The sequence below is a fragment of the Gossypium raimondii genome, chromosome 1 (assembly GCF_025698545.1).
Source record: "Gossypium raimondii isolate GPD5lz chromosome 1, ASM2569854v1, whole genome shotgun sequence".
NCBI lineage: Eukaryota > Viridiplantae > Streptophyta > Magnoliopsida > Malvales > Malvaceae > Gossypium > Gossypium raimondii.
The window spans coordinates 48,906,885-48,925,399 of record NC_068565.1 but is presented as its reverse complement, the minus strand read 5'-3'; the positions used below and the strand labels follow the sequence as shown (position 1 = coordinate 48,925,399).

General features: G+C 34.3%; 3 protein-coding genes and 1 long non-coding RNA gene across 5 annotated transcripts; 1 reads left to right on the top strand and 3 right to left on the bottom strand.

Moving 5' to 3' along the window:
- Positions 1 to 1,442: 1,442 nt before the first annotated feature.
- Positions 1,443 to 4,545, bottom strand: LOC105786270 (myosin-binding protein 7). The gene is made up of 4 exons (XM_012612634.2): positions 4,175 to 4,545; positions 2,412 to 4,054; positions 2,128 to 2,174; positions 1,443 to 1,817 (listed from the first exon to the last, which is right to left on the bottom strand). Exons 2-4 carry the CDS (start codon positions 3,825 to 3,827, stop codon positions 1,715 to 1,717), a joined length of 1,566 nt encoding a protein of 521 aa, XP_012468088.1. The 5' UTR covers positions 3,828 to 4,054; positions 4,175 to 4,545; the 3' UTR covers positions 1,443 to 1,714.
- A 5,256-nt stretch (positions 4,546 to 9,801) lies between these two features.
- Positions 9,802 to 11,654, bottom strand: LOC105786267 (amino acid transporter ANT1). Its single transcript, XM_012612630.2, is given in 4 exon segments — positions 9,802 to 10,173; positions 10,176 to 10,277; positions 10,363 to 11,010; positions 11,117 to 11,654. Coding segments are annotated over 4 exon segments (1,278 nt in total). The 5' UTR covers positions 11,342 to 11,654; the 3' UTR covers positions 9,802 to 9,870.
- LOC105786269 (uncharacterized) lies at positions 11,613 to 12,343 on the top strand. Its single transcript, XR_001131348.2, has 2 exons — positions 11,613 to 11,962; positions 12,054 to 12,343. It is a non-coding gene; the product is annotated as an uncharacterized LOC105786269 (long non-coding RNA).
- Positions 12,344 to 12,426: 83 nt separating this feature from the next.
- LOC105786268 (uncharacterized) lies at positions 12,427 to 13,757 on the bottom strand. Of its 2 annotated transcripts, none has more exons than XM_052635088.1 (2): positions 13,435 to 13,757; positions 12,427 to 13,305 (listed from the first exon to the last, which is right to left on the bottom strand). In XM_052635088.1, exon 2 carries the CDS (start codon positions 13,245 to 13,247, stop codon positions 12,540 to 12,542), a length of 708 nt encoding a protein of 235 aa, XP_052491048.1. In that variant the 5' UTR covers positions 13,248 to 13,305; positions 13,435 to 13,757; the 3' UTR covers positions 12,427 to 12,539. The 2 variants fall into 2 exon arrangements, with proteins under 2 accessions (XP_052491048.1, XP_012468087.1); XM_012612633.2 differs by having other exon boundaries at positions 12,427 to 13,257; positions 13,435 to 13,755.
- Positions 13,758 to 18,515: the final 4,758 nt, after the last annotated feature.

Genomic DNA, 18,515 nt, shown 5'->3' with positions numbered 1-18,515 from the left:
TTTGTTGGTTATTTTCTTTTATTATTTTTTAGATTATCAAATTAATGTGCATTTACCTAAAATGTATATAAATATCGTATTTTTTTGGTGAAAAATTGAACTTCATTCATTTAAAACAAAATAAGGAGTTCGCACTCTCCCCTCCAACTTTAGCTTGGAGTAAACTAACAAGACAGTCCAGAGGACTATTACCAGCAACAAAAACATTCCAACTATGGCTAGAGTTTGATAACAGAAGGTTTGACAATTGGCATCCCATTTGTACATCTATTTCTCTCTAAATTTGTGTTTGATGAATGACTCGATGTTCAAATCCCTCAACGGAGCCTTGCAATAATGTATAAGATCAGAAATGTTAGCATTTGTGACAAAGCTAATGACAATAGTGGCATCTAATTCAATCTCAAGGTTAGCCAAATCAACTTCTTTGGCCAGTATCGCTCAACTTGGATGCTTGTAGCATAGGGTACTAGTCGATGTAATGCTACAATCCACTTGCATGTATGGTCTCTTATGATTGCTTTTGCTTCGGCCTTCCCCGGATTTCCATTTGAGCTAGATATTGCATAAAATTCTTCAGCTCCTTCAATCGTTAACCTTGTTGGGATTTCCATGGCTTTGACACATCAAAATTGACCTCACCTTGGCTTTAATCAAATGCTCCCAACTTCCATCCAACTCCATGAATTGATTACATGAAGGGTGCAAAGTATCCCAACCTTTTTGGTATTGTACCAATGAATGTATCGTTTTTATTTGTTCTTTTTAATAATCATTGTTTTCTTTTAAGAAAGATAAACTATATTTTCTTAACTTACATAAGCATCGCAATTTCTATATATAAATTGAATAGCTTGCTATATTCGAAACTTGATTGAAATATTTCATCCACTATATGCCTACTTGAATTTTCTGAAGTAAAGGTGTTTTAAGATGTACTTTTGTCTTGTCCCACAGCAACTAAGCTGCCTGTATTTGATTTCTGACAAGTTGGGATGACGCTTCAATGATACATGATATGAATAAAATGGTCAATGTCAATAATTTTGGCTGTGATTTGGGCGGTAGTTTCTTCGCCTATTCGTAGCTTGGCTGGTTTTGCGCCCATTATAATATCAAAACATCAAAAAAGAACACAATTCGGGAGGCTATAATCCCAAAGAGTTCAGAGTTTTTAATTTTAAACAATCGTCTTGGAAAAATTAAATGAGAATACTTTTATTTTTTTAATTTTTAATAAAATCAATAAATATGGAGAAAATTAAGCTCACACGATTGAAATATAAATAAGTGAATGAGATTAATAGTATAAATTACTCATGGGAAATAACCATTTGCTTGAATAATAAAGGGATAACACTGCATACGTGAATCTGAAAAATATAAAAAAAAGTGATAGCCTTAGCCTACCTGCAGATACCTCAACTGGAAACCCAACAAACTACATGAACCAACATGCTTTTACTTGCATCCATGTTTTTGCATTGTATTCAATTACGAAAAATAAAAATATATAAACAAAAAAGAAGTAAATTAAAAGAACACTGCAGAACAATACCAAATTCTGCACCAAGAAATCCGTAAAAAAAAAAAATGGATGCAAAGTTAAATACATTATAGCTTTCATCAAAACCCATTCACCATTCACACAATTAACGAAATTATTATTAGCTTCATCTACAGATGCAAGTGAAAGAATCGGTTTTGTATCCTTTCACACTTGTGTGCTTGAAAGGCATCTCCATTGTCTCAGTCGAGGGCCCTTGTCTAGAAGCATTAGCAACCCGACATTGTTTGGTGATAATCCATACAGGTACCTATACAAATACGAATGATAACAATTGTCAAATACCGGCATATATCAATTTCCAACACAATATATATCAAATAGGTATGTAAGTGCGTGCTCCCTCGTTAAATCAGTATCTCTGTTGTTTCAGTGTCAACTGTTCTCTTTGCATATTGCACCCGAATAACTAATTTTGGTTGCTGGTTAGTTTTTTTTTTTTTTACCAAATAATGCTTTAAATATTAATAGAGATCAAGAAAAGAGAAACTAAAATGCGCCGGTTTTAAAACGCTAGTCAATCTAACAGCAAGTATGTATATAACAATTATTCTACTTACTTGCTTCGGCGAGCTCTCCGACTCCAAGAAACTGAAGATGCAACCCACTGGGAAAAAGAAAAGGAAATCATCAAAAGACAATAAACTTTAAGTGGCACTGTCGCAATACATCAAAACAAAAAACAAGGTATTTAAGATCATGGAAAACACAGATGCTTCCAACAATGTTAAGTTCCATATAAATTATAACCCAAATTTGAATCTTCAACCAGAAAAGTGAAACTAAACTATATTGTACTAAAATGTCAACAATATATATAACAGTTTATGTGAAGAAAGATTACCTTGAAGAGGCCTCCAAGCATAGATGGCTTCCCCACAGTCGCTTGTCTTTCTGGTGGCATTTCCTTGCACAAATGTTGAGCTATTTCTTTCAATAGGACCAACTGTGCTTTGTCAGTTCGCATCGATAATAATGCTTGTCTCATTGATTCCCTGTCAGCCTCAAGGTTCTGAAGCCTCATGTAGAGCTTCTTGATATCAGGATCACAAACATCTGGTAGATTAAATGCCTCCCTTGGAGTGGATGCATAATTATCAGAAATTCCAAACCCAGATTTGTGATCAGCAGTTCCATTATATGGCACTCCATTATGGACAGAATCAATAGTATACACTCTGTCACTCATATCATCTCCAACTTCTGAAGCATTATCCATTCTTCTTGTGCTAGAAATCTCATCCATTTCGGAAACTAATTCCATCTTCTTGAAGCTGGTATTAAACTTGGGAGAACCAAAGTTAAACCTAGGAGAGTCACTGATAAACTCTGAACCCATCTCCCTAGAAATGAACGAATTTGTACTATCCATTGAAAACTTCCTTGAATGTCTTGGTCGCCTAGGAGAGTGTCCGACTACCACCTTCTCAAAAACATTCCTTGTTCCAGGAGTCTCTCCATCCAGCTGATTGCTGCTGGGAATCCTCTCCATTTGGGAGATCCTTTCTTCCAGATTCCTCAAGTGTTCTCGGGCACGAGGGGTCTCACCAAATGCATATTTTTCCACGTCTTCAACATCTTCAACGTCTTCCACATCATTACCAGGATTCTCATTCAAATTGCACTTAAGAGGTGGATAATCATATGCAGGAAGATCAACTTCGGCTTCAGCATCAAAGTCCTCAGCAACACTTGGATGCCAAACCTGTTCATCCTTCTCACCTTCAACCTCTGACTCTGTAAACCCATAACTCATCATCCTATGCTTGTATGCCTGGGCTTGACATGTTAGAGCTTGAATTGTCTGCTCCCTCTTATACAACAGATCCTCCAAAATCATTATCTCCTGTTGGTCATGAGCAATTTTCTCCTCGGCAAAACGCTTGAATTGCCTGGCCTCCATTTCAATCTCTGCCTTCTCGCTCTGCAACTTCAATATCATTGACATAGCCTCAGTTGCAGCCGTAGACGAGGCACTTCTCTCTTCCTCCAAATCTGTAAACAAGTCCTGTATTGTCCCTTGTTGGCTGCTGACGGTCTCCCGCAAGGCAGCACATTCATTCTCAATTTGGACTCGGGCATTGGAAAAAATATCAACCCCCGGAACATAAAACCTGTTTCCAGTCTCAAACTCATCATATTTTCGTTTCACAGACCGGAACCAAGTTTTCGAAGGAGCTCCAATTAAAGCACAGGTAGTACAACTGCAATTACAACATTTTAACAAACCTCTTGGAGGTGAAAATATTTCTGACTCCATGTATCAATATATATGCATTCAAACTCAAGCAATCTAATTATTTACTAAGAGTTTAAAATAAAATATCTACACTAAAAATGATTTTTTTTATATAAATATATATTAAAGTCCTCTCATTCTCTCTTGAATACTATATCCTCCCAAATTTTCCCTCCTTTCATTTCTGAATCCATACACCAGCTATATGTAAATTTCCTCCTGGATCATTCAATCACAAAGAAAAGTTCCTGAAACAATCAATCAAACAAAAAATAAATAAAACAAGTTTCTAAATAATCACTAGCATTCAAAAATATGAATTGGAAAATCTTACGGAAAAGAAAAATTCTACGAGAAATGCAGCTTACCGCAAAAGTTGAGAGATAGAGCTGGAAAAAAGGAGGCAAATTTTCCCGGGAAAATTAACCTCCCGAGGCGGAAAAAAAATCAATCCCTACTCATTCTTTTTTCAATATCAATTAAACTTCTCCTTTGACAAATAACGCCGATCGCCCGGTCACCAAGCAAAGCGGTGAAAAAAATCACAAATCCAAAAGTAGAATTGGCAACAATAGCAATGGCGTTTGGAGGGAAGGAAAATCAAAGAGAAAAAGAGAGACTTAACATGAAAAAAGACCTTTTTTATTTTGGGTGTTTGTTTTGTGTTGTCGCTTTGATTTATTCAGCTTTTTTGGTTTTTGGAGTTTTTCTCGATATGCGTGTCGACTTGAAGCGAAAATGAGGCAACCATTTTAAAGGAAAAATAACGAAGGGATTGGTTAACATGGATGGACGGTTGATTATCACTTTATCATCCAAATCAACCGTTGATGATTCAATCAGTTGAGGATCGGATTGGATTATAGCTAAAATTGCGTTGTTTTCGGGGGAATTTGTAAAATAGTTTACTCTGAGCTTGTCCGTACTATATTTGGCTATTCTATCCACTTCCTTCAAATCCTTCCACCACTTTTTTAGTAAATTATGTTTTTATTATTTTATTAATTATTTTTTCAAGATAAAATCTTCCTATTTCTAGAATAAGTCAAATTAAGCAAATTTAAATTAAATATTAAAAAAGAAAGAAAGTTCAAACTCATGGTGCTACCTTTAGTCAAACAGTGTTGGCAAATACAATAAAATGGGAAAATAAAAATTCAATAAATTACGTGTTAATGATTTTATCTACAATAACATAATTACAATAATATTTTTTTCTTAAAATTACAAAGAGGTCCCTTTGTTTTGTATATTTTACAAAAGATATAGTGTAAATTGATTCATCTGTCGAACTTAACTTTATAGGGGAAGGAAACACAACTTCAAAATAGAAAGGGGAAAAGGGAAGGTCCTATTTATTTTCACTCCCTCATTTCCATTTTAAATTGATGGATAAAGTACATGTTAGAAACTGGGTCTGAAAAATGTAACCTAAAATAAATAAGAGAAAAATTAGATTTTGATTGTGATATTTAAAATAATAAATACTTAATCAAAATTGTACATTTTTTATTTGTCTAACATGAGCACTTCGGCCGAATAGACTTCTATGCTATCCTTAAGTTCATGTCTGACAAGTGCGGGCTCGCTTCGAATAAAAAAAATTTTCACAAAAATTACCAATTGAGTAATTTCAAAATTTCTCTAAACTTTTGGGTCAAGTTGTAAATTAAAAAAATAATCTCTTCAGAGAATTTTCTTTTTACAACTTTATCTTTAATTCAATTCAAGTATTTGTAAAATAATAACTCAGAACTCTCTTTATATAGGGAGAGTTATGATTAAACTTAATCATTTTAATATTAAATATTATATTAATTTAATATTGAATCTTATTAAAATAATAGAATATTTATATTTAAGATAAATATTAAACCAAAATTAATATTAAGATAATCACTTTTAATATTAAAGTAATAAAACACTATTAATATAAGTATTAAATTAACTTTAATATTAAACTATTAAAATAATATTATTTTTAAAATAGTTAATCTGAAATTAAATTCTCTAGTAAAGTCCTAGTAAGAGTGTAACTCTTCCATTGCTCAACCACCGAATACCAACCGTCGCCGGCCATCGGAACGCTACCGTTGCAGTCGCCGGCACTGTCGTCTCCGGTGATGCAGGTGTGACACCCTTACGGCACCTCGAGCTAGTTTGGTCTGGGTAAGTGATGACTTGACAGGTCTGGTCTAGCCACTGGTTGGACCGTCGGTCCAGTTTCACATATCGAACCCCATTCAACCAGTGTTTGGGTTTTGGTCTCGGTTTTAAGCTCCCGGGCCTAATTTACGATCTCAAGACCAATTTTCAAGTTTAATACCAATTGGGTCAATTGTTTGACTTGACAATTAATTTCTAAAAATATCTATTAATTTGATTAATTTAATTTTACTTAACCAAAATTAATTTTTCTAAAAATCACATAGATTTTTTAAATTATATTTTCAATAAAATTCTTTAATCAAATTTTCTAGTGGAACAATTCTCACGACCCCCTAATTTAATTCCACATTGAATAAATCGACTCAATTAAATTATTTCCAAAGTTGTAAATTTTTTTTCTGATTCAAATGCAGTTCGATCGAGTTTTTGTTGAGCTAGTGAAGGGACCAATCAGACATATACAATTAGGCTTTAATAATTACAATTATGTCCAAAAGCATCGTTCCGATAATTCACAATTACTTAATCATGCAGTCGGTCCATAAGAAGTACCATGATTGGAAAATCCTTATTGTATACTATTTACAAAAGCAATTCATTCAACTGATTTTTCAATGACCTCGTCATGTGTGTGTTACCCTCATATAATATCATTTATTCCTTTTGTTAAATCAATTCACTCAATAGAATCCTATTTTATCTCATTGCCACCATTGTATCTTCTTAATGATTAATATAATCACTGTCAACAAATGACTGTAATAAATTGCTCGTTCGAGAACTAGCAACCCGTAGTCACGTTTCATATTTATCAATCCACACAATACTAATGAGATGATATCATTAACTCTTTAATCAAGCTATGAATTCCACTGTTGCTAGTAAAGCCATACCATACACAAGTAATGTACCTGACATACCAACTATGGGCTCGATCATCTTTAGAGCATAAGGCTCCACTTATATCAAAGCACATTAGTTACATACGCATGGTCAGTTACTAACTCAGGATTTAGGTAAATCACACCATGAACGCCACAAGTGAATTAATTCACAAACATATTCAGAATTAGTTCATTTTGGGTCCAGTCTGATGTATCATTCTACAAATGAAAATATATATGTCTTTACCCGTGGAGCCAACTGCTCTGATAGCCATCTCCCCAATTGGAATTGTAGACAATATAATAATCCTTCTAAGTACTTGAATCAAATGCTCACTTTGATTCTTTTACGAGATTATGGACTCATTTAGATTATCTATTGAAGTAAGTTGTCTTTCTTGCAATGTAAACGTTCTTACAATGCCACTTATCTTCAGTTTGAATTTAGACAATCTGATGGTCACTAAACTAACTATAATTATGACAAAGGCAAGCGCACCTATCGAACAATAGTATAGCTATGGTGAGTAGGGAATATCGTATCCACGAGGACTAAAAGTACTAGTAATTACTATTTTCTATTATTTAGCCGATAAATTGGGATGATTGTTTTAATCTAAATTTACTAATCTAAATTAACTAAGAACGCGACAGAGAATGAATTAGGAACATATTTGAAGATAACTAAAGAGAAAGACAATACCCAGAAAAGAATCCACCTAGACTTCACTTATTATTTTGAATCTAAATTAAATAATTTATTCACTTGTGTCTTGATCCATAGAAATCCCTAAATTATGTTAATATCTCTTTCGAGAGTAAGAACAACTGACTCTAGGTTGATTAATCGAAATCTCTTTCTAACAACTGACTCTAGGTTGATTAATCGAAATCTCTTTCTAATTAAAACCCCTATTGTCGCATTAACTCGATCTATAGATTCCCCTTTTAGATTTGACTCTAATCTGGTAGATTTATGTCGTCCTATTTCTAGGATCGCGTGCAACTCCACTCAATTATGCTAGATCTACTTTTAAACAAGGAATTTTGCTCCACTGAAATAAGAACATTAAACATGAATTAATATCCCTAAAATATTAAAATACGAAATAAGCATACATAATTGAGAATAAGAATCAAGTATTTATCATGTAATTCAGAAATCAAATAATAAGATTTATCATAGGGTTCATCTTCCCTAGGTATCTAGGGAATTTAGTTCATAACCTGAAAAGAAAACATCCCGAAGTCAGAAAAACTACAAGACATAAAGAAATTCAAATAACCTTCGAAAGAAGTTAAAATGAGATCTTCAATCTTGAAGGAGATTCGCTTCTGAGTTGGCTCCGATGGTGTTCTTCGAGTAATTTCTTCAATCTTCTCTGCATCCAACCTTAGGTCTTTTCTAATTGTTATTTATAGACTTTAGAATGCTCAAAAAGCCTAAAAATTGAGTTTTTCCCCGTGTTAGGGAAGTAGGTTGCAAAATCGACATGGGTTGGCGCATGGGCGTATGGCCATCCCGTGTGGAAATGCTCAGGCTGTGTGGATGCTGAAAACAACTCTTTTTGCATGATTTTGGCTTGTTTTTCGCTCATTCCGCTTCTTTATGCTCACCCAAGTATAGGAACATGAATTTAAAGGATTAGGAACATCAAATTCACTAGTTTACATAATAAATCATCCAAAAACGCATCAAGAATGGGATTAAAAACATGTTACTTTTAAGACTTATCACAATCAATGAGCTAATATTTGCTTGTCACAATTTCGCTATGCATGTAAAATATAAAAGACAAAAAAAAAAAAGAAATGTGAAATTAACTTCATTTATTTATCGTTCAAATAAATAAAAATAATTAGATGTTTACTATAATATGGACACATTTCCCAACATTACATTCAATATCATTAAATTATTAGCCACCCTATTTTAAAAAGTCACAAAATGATTACTAAATTATTCAAAATGATTACATTCAATATCATTAAATTATTAGTCACCCTAAATTGATTTTATAGGTATTTTTTTATATTCACTTTAATGTTTCACAGAGAATTAGTATTTTGAGATGGTCTCAAAGGTTAAAACCAAAGTTACTATTGTAGTTGATGTTGGAGAATGCTCAAAGACCAATTATATGATATTGCAATTATTAATAAATACTTTGCCATCATTGTTTTCGTACTTATTTTCATGTTAAAATAAACGTATAATGATAAAATCGAAAAAAAGATATGATCATTCTTAAATGTCTTTAGTCAAGTATTACTTGAACTAGGATAACAAAAATGCATTGAGACTAATATGTGTTTGATTAATGACAAGTGTTGCTATAGATATGTGATATTAAATCAACACATAAGTATATATTAGAGAAAAATATACTGGACTAACTCTTCATGAAAATGCTTCTTAGATTATTATGAAATGTGGGTCGGAGTCAAGATACAACCATTTAAATTTGATGGGTGAATAAGCACATTTCTGCATTTTAAGGGTAGTTAGATCCCGGCCTTATTTCACTTTATAGACTGAAAAATTATAAAGCTTCCTACTCTTTCATGAAGGCACGAGGAGGATTCATTATGTGTGCTTTTAAGCTTTGTAAGGAAAGGTCCCCTATGAGGGATTTCAGGTCTGTTACCATTATGCTATGAACCAATGCAGTGAGTTTGTTATTATTATTTTTAGTCTTACGTTATAGTATCTAATCTCATTGTTACAATAATTAATCTCATTGCCATTGTTGTTTTTACACTAACCACAAGTAAACGCACCATCCATCCAAAAGGACCCTAAAAAGATGATCATTAATCAAGATGGTATATTCGATGTTATATTGAGTAGAAGACTGTCTCGACTACAATTATACATCAAAATCAAGTATTTTAAATGAAAACAATGTCAGCTTAACAAGTCTACTTTTTCTGTTCAAATATTTCATTAATCTAATCGAACTGAATTTTCCATTCAATTTTTACCATAACCAATATATATTTTTGTTTTTTCAGATTCCAACTATGGTGTTATATGTACCATAAGCTGCAAAAATCAATCCACACAATAGGATGCAACAATCCAAGGCTTTCTGCCACAAGCTCAAAGATGATCCCAACAAAGTTAAGTGAAAAGAGGCGGGCAAAACGAACGAGATCAATGCACATACAGTACTCCCAACAAGCGACGCAAATATACCAAACCCCGGAACATATGATGCCAAAACCGCTAAACCGATTATTAGAACCGCCCTGCTGGTGTACGTTCCTAGCTTGCCTAATCCTGTAATTGAATTTTCAGCATCATTGTTGTTGAGCTTCTGAACCACATAATTTTCTTCAACTTCCCTTCCAAGATTTCGTTAACGGGGTGAACCATGATGGGGAACGTAAATACGAGCCCTAGGCATAAGCCAATCTGTTGCCAAGGAGCACAGCAAATGAAGAGACCGAATAACACAGGTTGCACGCAAAAGAAACAAAGGAGAAGATCAATCGATTACCTGGACTGCAGTGGCTGTCCAATTGTTAGGAAGATTTAGTGTTATGATATCTTTTGTTTCATCACCATAAGCTAAATAACCGAAACTCCCAAACAGAACATACATAAGTGTAATCCAAGTAAATGCCATGCCTAACACCTTAGGGAATGTATTCCTCTCTTTCATTGATTGCTCCAGAGCCAATGTCATTCCGAACCCTTCGAAACAGAACACTGCCATCCCTCCTGCAAATGGCAACCCTCCCAAGTTATCGGCAATGGCTTTCCGGTCCCGAAATGAAAAGCCTCCCCCGATTGCACGTTCTATTTCTTCTTTAACAACAAATCCCATTGCCAACACATTGCATATATCGGCAAAAATGCTGAAAGGGGAAAAAGCTGAAAGGGATCCAATCCATGACAATGCAATCTCAATTGGGACTAACAAGAATATGTAAGATGCAACACTGAAGGTTTGACCTTTGAAAACTGATACAAGGTTTTGACCAATGAATACCAAGTATGCTACAGATCCTCCACATTGAGAGATGAAAATGAGAAATTCAGTCAAGTATCTGCCTGGTTTTCCTATGCAAATGTAACCCAAATCACCATATGTTATTGTCCCTTGCAGTTTATTTTCTGATGCTGATTTATCCCTGCACTGAACCTATTAAAAACCTAACTTTTCAATCAATATAGTCTAGGAATCTACACAAGGTTCAATGAACAAAAGCAATATTGAAGAAGGGAATAAGTGATACTAAGTTACTAACCAGAAGGAGCATGCAGTAGAAAGTAGCAAAGCCAGCAAGGATAACACCGAGGGATCCAGCGAGCCAACCGGCAACCCGAAAAGCAAAAGGGAGGCCTAAAACGCCGGTTCCAACTATTGAGACTATGATGTTGCCTATAGTCTGAAATTTGGATGCTCTTCCTTCTGTTGTTGATGATGATGGTGATGGATTAATTAAAGGAATTCTTTCAGAATTTTTCTCCATTTCTTTTTTTTTTCAGTCTCTAGAGAATGATAGATAGCTAACGAGAACAGGGTTTCAAGTTTAGTGGAACACAGTGGTCCCTATAGGCTATGGCTTTGAGACTCTTCGGTGCCACGTTGCTATTCTCAAGCAGTAAAACAAATTTCACATTTAATAGGGGATGAAAGAGAGTTATTATCCTTCAAGGATTCACATTAGAATAGGAGTTTCTTTTTGGAAGGATGTCTAATCACACAAAAAGAGTGGACTACATTTAGAGGATTGAGAAATCTTACTATATTTTATTCATTATTTCTAAATTTCACACACCAATTATAGTAAGGTGGTGGTTGGCTTTACCTACCATGTGAATAACATCCATGGTAGGATTTTGAAAGGAAGCAATCAAAATGAAAAATGTGAACATATGATTGTGTTGCAGAAGTTTGAGATAAATTAGGGTTTTCTTTTTCTATATGTATAGGCATCCGTTTGGGTTGAGAATGGACTCTCCAACGACTCTAGAATTTGAACTTCATTCATATTCCTTCCTTTGTTTGTTGATAGAATAGATAAATTAGAGTTGGCTATTATTTGTTTAAAAAAGAAGTTTATTTGTAGCCATGTGTTAGCATCATCCATGTGAGTGCATGTTCTCTCCCCTTTTCCTACTCTGGGTTTTTGTCTTCTGTCATGGTGTTTTGTCTAGTTTTCTTATCTCTGTCCTCTTCAGGTCGCACCGTAATCATTACTCCATGCTCAACATACTTTTTGGCAAGTGCATGTTCTTACAAAGAAACAAGGATGAGATTGTCTTGGATTTTAACGCAACCAACGGAACCAAAATTGCACAATTTAAGGTTTGAATGCGCACGATTAAGTGCAGTGTATTTAACTTACTTTTTATCTAGTGTATTTAACTTACTTTTTATCTTACGCTACAATATCATTACAGTATTTGATCTCATCGTTACTGCTATTTTTATACTAACTGCAAATATACGCACTGTCTATCCAAATCCATTCTAAGAACCTGTCAATGTTTGCCAGCAATAGAGTTGAATTATATGAAAAGATACAACAGATAAACAAGGAAACATGGCAGATAAGGCAAGTGGAAATCAACTGTATTGTTCAATATAGTCCTTGTTCATAACGGATACATATTCTATTGTTCAATATCTACATTCTAATCCAGCAAATTGCAAGGCAACTAGATTCAGGCCTTGAAACAAAGCGGCTGACAGACACAGTCAATAGCATGGATCAATTTTCTCCTTGGACCTACTGCATCTGCACCCATATCCTTTAGCTTTTGCATATTTAGATTCACTAACTGGAATTTATTGATACTTTTTGCTTGAAATATCCTTACAAACTGACCTAATCCTAGTGATTTCAACCACCTGGTAAGGCCACCAGCTTGTTGAAGCTTTCTCTCAAGATTTGAAACCCTTAGCCTTCGATTCAGTAACATGCTCCCTGAAAAGGCAGCATTAGGACAATGCATTGATCTTACACTCTTGACAATTTTATTATGAGATTTCAAAGCAACCACTCCACCAGGTTTCTTTGGTTCCTCCACTCCAGGACCCAGAGCTGGAAACGTGGGTGAAGTTGAAATTTGTTGTCTAGCAATTTCCATACCCATTTTATGAGCCAATGGAGTGGATTTAGGAGACTTTTGAACATCCTCCTTTTTCTGGCCTTGCAATTGACCAGGTCCTTGGTTTGCCATTTTTGATTTCTTAGAGGAAGGTAATGGAGGTATAAGAATGGTGACTCTCTGCTTTTTAACTACAACCCAACCATCTTCTCCAAGCAGATCCAATTCAAAGTTGGGATATGAAGTGCCTAAGCGGCCACCTCGAGCATTTTTTTTGTTTGAATGCTTCAATCCGAGCTGTCTTTGCTTTGATTTCACCATTACCACACACCTATTTCATATATATATATATATATATATATATATATCAGGCAGTAGGCTAAAAGCATTCAGTATTGCAACTCAAATCTCAATCACATAAACGATAAAAGAAGAAACCCGCAAAAGAACTATAATCATCCAAGCAAACAGTAATGAAAATTTTCTTTCAAAACGTCTCACTTCTAACCTAATTTCCTAGATATCACGTGTTCATCAAACCTCTGTTGCTCGGACTCGCCTGAACGGCTGCCACACACAGGATATGTGTCCGATCCTTCCGAAACTGGTATTAGGTTTTGAAGAAGAAGCGGTGGCGGTGGTCGATCAGAAGAAAAAAGTTAAAGCTGTACGGTTGAAAAAAGAGGGGAGAAGAAGAAGAACCAGCGGCGGCGGGGAAGAAATGAAGACAAGAAACTAGGGCACAATTGTATGGGCTAAGGGTTTATGGGCATTTTTAACCTAATATTTAGGTTTTAATTAGATAATAAGATATTAGCCCAAAAAATTTGTTTAATAAAAATTGAGTTAATTGCTGAAAACATCTTAAATTTTGACCCTTATTTTAAATTGATTTCTAAAGTTTAAATCATTTTAATTATGTTCCTAAACTATCGAGGTTATATTAATTAGGTCTTTTAGATACTAAAATCATTAATTTAATTGTTTAATGACATGTCGATCTTATGTGACATAATTTAAAATGAAAAATTTAAGAAAAATGAATATTGTAAATAGATGTGTTAAAATCTTAATTTTGAGGTCTTCAAATTTTTACGAAGTTTTATCGTTCGCTTTTTTTTTCTTTTCAATTTTACTTTATTTTTAGTTTTATGTTTAACAATTATGCAACAACGTTCTATTTATTTAAAAATTTTATTTTATATTTAGCTACATAAGATTTAATGTGTAATTTAATGGTTTAATAATGAAAGAACTTGATTAATATAATATTGATAGTTTAGGGATGTAATTAGAATGTTTTGAAGTTTAGAGACTATTAAAAATTGACACCGATAATGGCAATGTAAAAAGACTGCAAAGAAAAAAAATTAAATTGCTTAAGTAAATGAGCAAAACAGAATAAAATAAGTGCCGTTGCGTGGCCCTCTCCGAGTCCCTCGCAGCTCCGAACCGTCTAATGCTGGGGATTACGTGAAAGGTAAAAAACGGGGGTGAGTTTATGAAAACTCAGTGTGTAATCCCCTATCATTTAGTCAGTAATATAAGCAGTAACAGTCTGGGCCTGGGCCCTTTTCAATAATAGAACAATGTGGGTTTTAGCCCAAAATAGAAAAAGTGTAGTGTGGGCTTTAGCCCATTACAGTATAAGAATCAGAAACAGAAATGCAACAATGCCATCATGCAACCTATCCTAATCCAACCAACACACCACCCGTACCAACCAACACACCATGTAGGGATAAAATTGACCCACCCAGCCAACACACTAATATCAACACCAGTTGCGGCACTAAACAGTATCGCAGCAAAGTTGCCAGTAACCAAAATGGTTAAGAGCCGTAAACAGAATAACTATAAGCTATAAACAGAATGGCTACAAGCCATAAGTACAGTAATATGATTGGGGTAAAGCCATCAGTAGTAGTGATATGATTGGCACACAACCATCAGTAACGGTAATATGATCGGCACAAAACCATCAGTAACGGTAATATGATTGGCACAAAGTCATCAGTAACGGTAATATGATCGGCACAAAGCCATCAGTAACATCGCAACAAAGTTGCCAGCTACAGTATCGCAACAAAGCTGTCAGTCATAATATATGTGGCTAAGCCACCAGTAACAGTGATTGTGGCAGAGCCACCAGTATAGTACTTCCTCTATAACAATATCCCAACCCCATGCAGTATGTCATGTATGCAGAATGCCATGCTTAGAATCAGTCATACAAATCACAGACAAACCAGTCATTTACATCACGGACAAATCAATCATTTACACTCGAGGGGCAAAATAGTCACTTACCCTTTAGGGGCATTACGGTCATTTTACCCTATAGGGGCATTACGATCGTTTTACCCTACAGGGGCATTATGGTCATTCTATCCTATGGGGGTATTATGGTCATTTTACCTTATAGGGGTATTATCGTCATTTTACCCTACAGAGGCATTACGGTTATTTTACCCTATAGGGGTATTATGATCATTTTACCCTACAGGGGCATTACGATCATTATACCTATTTTAGGGTTTCAGTACCAATAATGACCTTCCCAATAGTCTATAGTCGCCTCGAGCGACATAGATAATCCACACGGTCAAAACAGTGTAAATGGTCCAAAAACCCAATATTCGGCCCAAGTGGGCCCACAAGCTCATGTGGCCTAATGGCCCTAATTCAATCATGGCTATACGAACTACATAGCCCAATCCAGTTCTTGCCACTTTTCGTAGCTTTTATCCGTGTGAGACCCACGAGCCTATTGGGCCCACATAGCCAATTTCAGCCCAACGAGGCCCATAACGTCCCAAGACTACGAGAATACTCGTGGTGGCCTCTACAGTCTAACACTCATATTTGTGGGCTCGATTAACCACACGAGCGTTCGCACGCCCATGTGGCCTCAATCGTCGTATTTCTGGCTTTTCGACTTTACGACAGTAATGATTCACGGTGTATAGATACACACCTGATTACGTAGAGTACTAAAAATCCACGAGCACCAGAACCTTGACTAGATCAGTCGATTGTGATTTGCTTACTTGATCCAGAGCTCGGTGCAGCCACCCTTCCGCACCTGGCAGAAAATCTCGAAGAGCCGACACCTTACGCCGCTTAAACTTGGGAGTAGAGGCTACGCGCTCTGTAACACCCCTAACCCGTCTCCGTCGCCGAATTAGGGTTTTGAGGCATTACCGAACAAACACAACCATTTTTAAAACCAAACTGATCACAACATGGAAATTTAATTACTTTCGCATAGCTATTATAATTTACAATCAAAATGTAATTAACATCGTACTCAAACCTATACATGCCATAAGATTGAGTTCAAATATTTAACAAAATACCAAAAGAAGTCGATAGTGTGATGGACTATCTTGATGATCCCCGAGCTCAGAACGCGTCTCCAAAATCTATAAAAGCAAATGGACAAAAACAAACAAAGTAAGCTTTTATAGCTTAGTAAGTCTACAACATAAATAGATGTATATAAATATATAAATAAAATAACCTTTTAATCTATTTCACCGAGATTTCAACCAATACGACTAACTAACATTCATACATTATTGCACTCGCACCATTTTATTTATAGTCGATATGTATACCGTTTAATGCAATCAATTGAATATATGTTTATACCAAACAACATTTCAACCGAATGTATATAATCAAGCATATATATATATTATACACCTATCATAACCGAATGTGTATGTATACTAATGATAAACTTTAAACCAATACAAATCTAATACATATGAACAAATGCATTCTCCCAAGCTTATATATATATATATATATTGCCAATGCATAAGCCGAATATATATATAATCATCCAACACACTTAGTCGAATTTATATATATATACTTATCAATTAAATATATCCAAAATCATATAGTTGTACACTTAATCACATGCTTAAAAACAGATTCACCGGCATTTAGCCTGCTAGACTTAAAGCCTGATTCAGTACACCGGCATTTAGCCTGCTAGGCTTAAAGCCTGATTCAGTATACTGGCATTTAGCCTGCTAGACATTTAGTCCGAAATGTATCACCGGCATTAAGCCTGCTAGACGTAAAGTCTGAATTACTTCACCGGCATCAAGCCTGCTAGACGTAAAGTCTGTATTACATTTAACCACCTTATAATGATTCAAACTAATAATTTCATATCATCACTTCCATTCAAGAACTTTTACATGAATATACATACATAGTCGAAACTTTCACATACATATATAAAATTATATACTTAAATTCATTACAAGAACAAATACACACAATCTTGCATAATCAAACCTCGATAAACTTATATAAATGTCCTACTTAGTTTAATAAAAGAACATATACATATATGTAAGCATGCTCATTCTAATATAGCATTTACTTATAAATTATATCTCACATATATATATATATACCTATTCGAACTATATATATACAATTATAAGTTACGTATTTTAAATCCAATCCAAAACTTTATACTTGTATATACTTGTATATATATATACATATATTCGAACCTAATATATATAAATGTTATACATACCTTTGATTTATACCACAATTTATACATATACAACATTTGTACTTTAACTAAACTCAAAAACTTATATATATATATATATATATTTGACCTATCGTATGTATGTATATATATCTCTCTTACCTAATTTCAAGAAAGAAACTTACATATTTATATTCATGCTTTCTAACATCACCTATTTTTGATTACATTTCATATCTTCATTTCAAACCATGAATTTATACAAGATCATACTTGTATATTCGAACATAGTATATACATATATTATCCACACTTCAAAATTTATTCTACTAATATACTTTAAATTATAGCTCAACATAAAATACTATGAGTATGCATGTATAAATATTAACTTAATAACTTTCAGTTGCTAATAGACTTACCTCGGATATCCGCAGAGACGATCGACTATTCGATTACTTTCGACTTTCCCGATCTAATTACATTTTCTTCATTCATGATCTAAACATATTCAAATTTAACCCTTTTATTCATCAAATCATTCAATTTTATCCAAAAACATAAATGGGCAAATTACCATTTTGCCCCAGGACATTTTACACTTTTGCAATTTAGTCCCTATTAAGTAAAACACAAATTACACAAAATCTCACAACACCATAGTTAGGCCGAATCTTCCTTGTATTCATACAAGTCCATGCATTTCATTTATTTCACATTTTAGTCCTCCAAAAATTTAATTTCACAATTTAGCCCTAAATACTCAAATTCATCAAAAATCCCAAGACAAATCATGTTAATCTAAGACATATCTTCCATTATTCATCATCAAACATCACAAAACACAATATTCATCAATGGCATAACTCAAAATATTCATCAAAATCAGAAATTCAAGCATGGGTCGGGTAGTATTCAAAGCAACGATATCAAAAACGTGAAAATCATAAAAACCGAAGCAAAAACATACCTTAATTAAAGCTTGAAAGTGCCGAAATGAAGCAAGCTTTAAACCCCTTTTATTTTCTCTTCAATTCGGCCAAAAGATGAAGAATATGGCCTTT

Coding starts and splice junctions, on each gene's coding strand:
- LOC105786270 (XM_012612634.2), bottom strand. CDS start 3,827: ATGGAGTCAGAAATATTTTCACCTCCAAGAGGTTTGTTAAAATGTTGT. Junction 2,175..2,411: donor TGCTTGGAGGCCTCTTCAAG/GTAATCTTTCTT, acceptor TCTTTTTCCCAG/TGGGTTGCATCTTCAGTTTC. Junction 1,818..2,127: donor CGGAGAGCTCGCCGAAGCAA/GTAAGTAGAATA, acceptor GTATTTGTATAG/GTACCTGTATGGATTATCAC.
- LOC105786268 (XM_052635088.1), bottom strand. CDS start 13,247: ATGGTGAAATCAAAGCAAAGACAGCTCGGATTGAAGCATTCAAACAAA.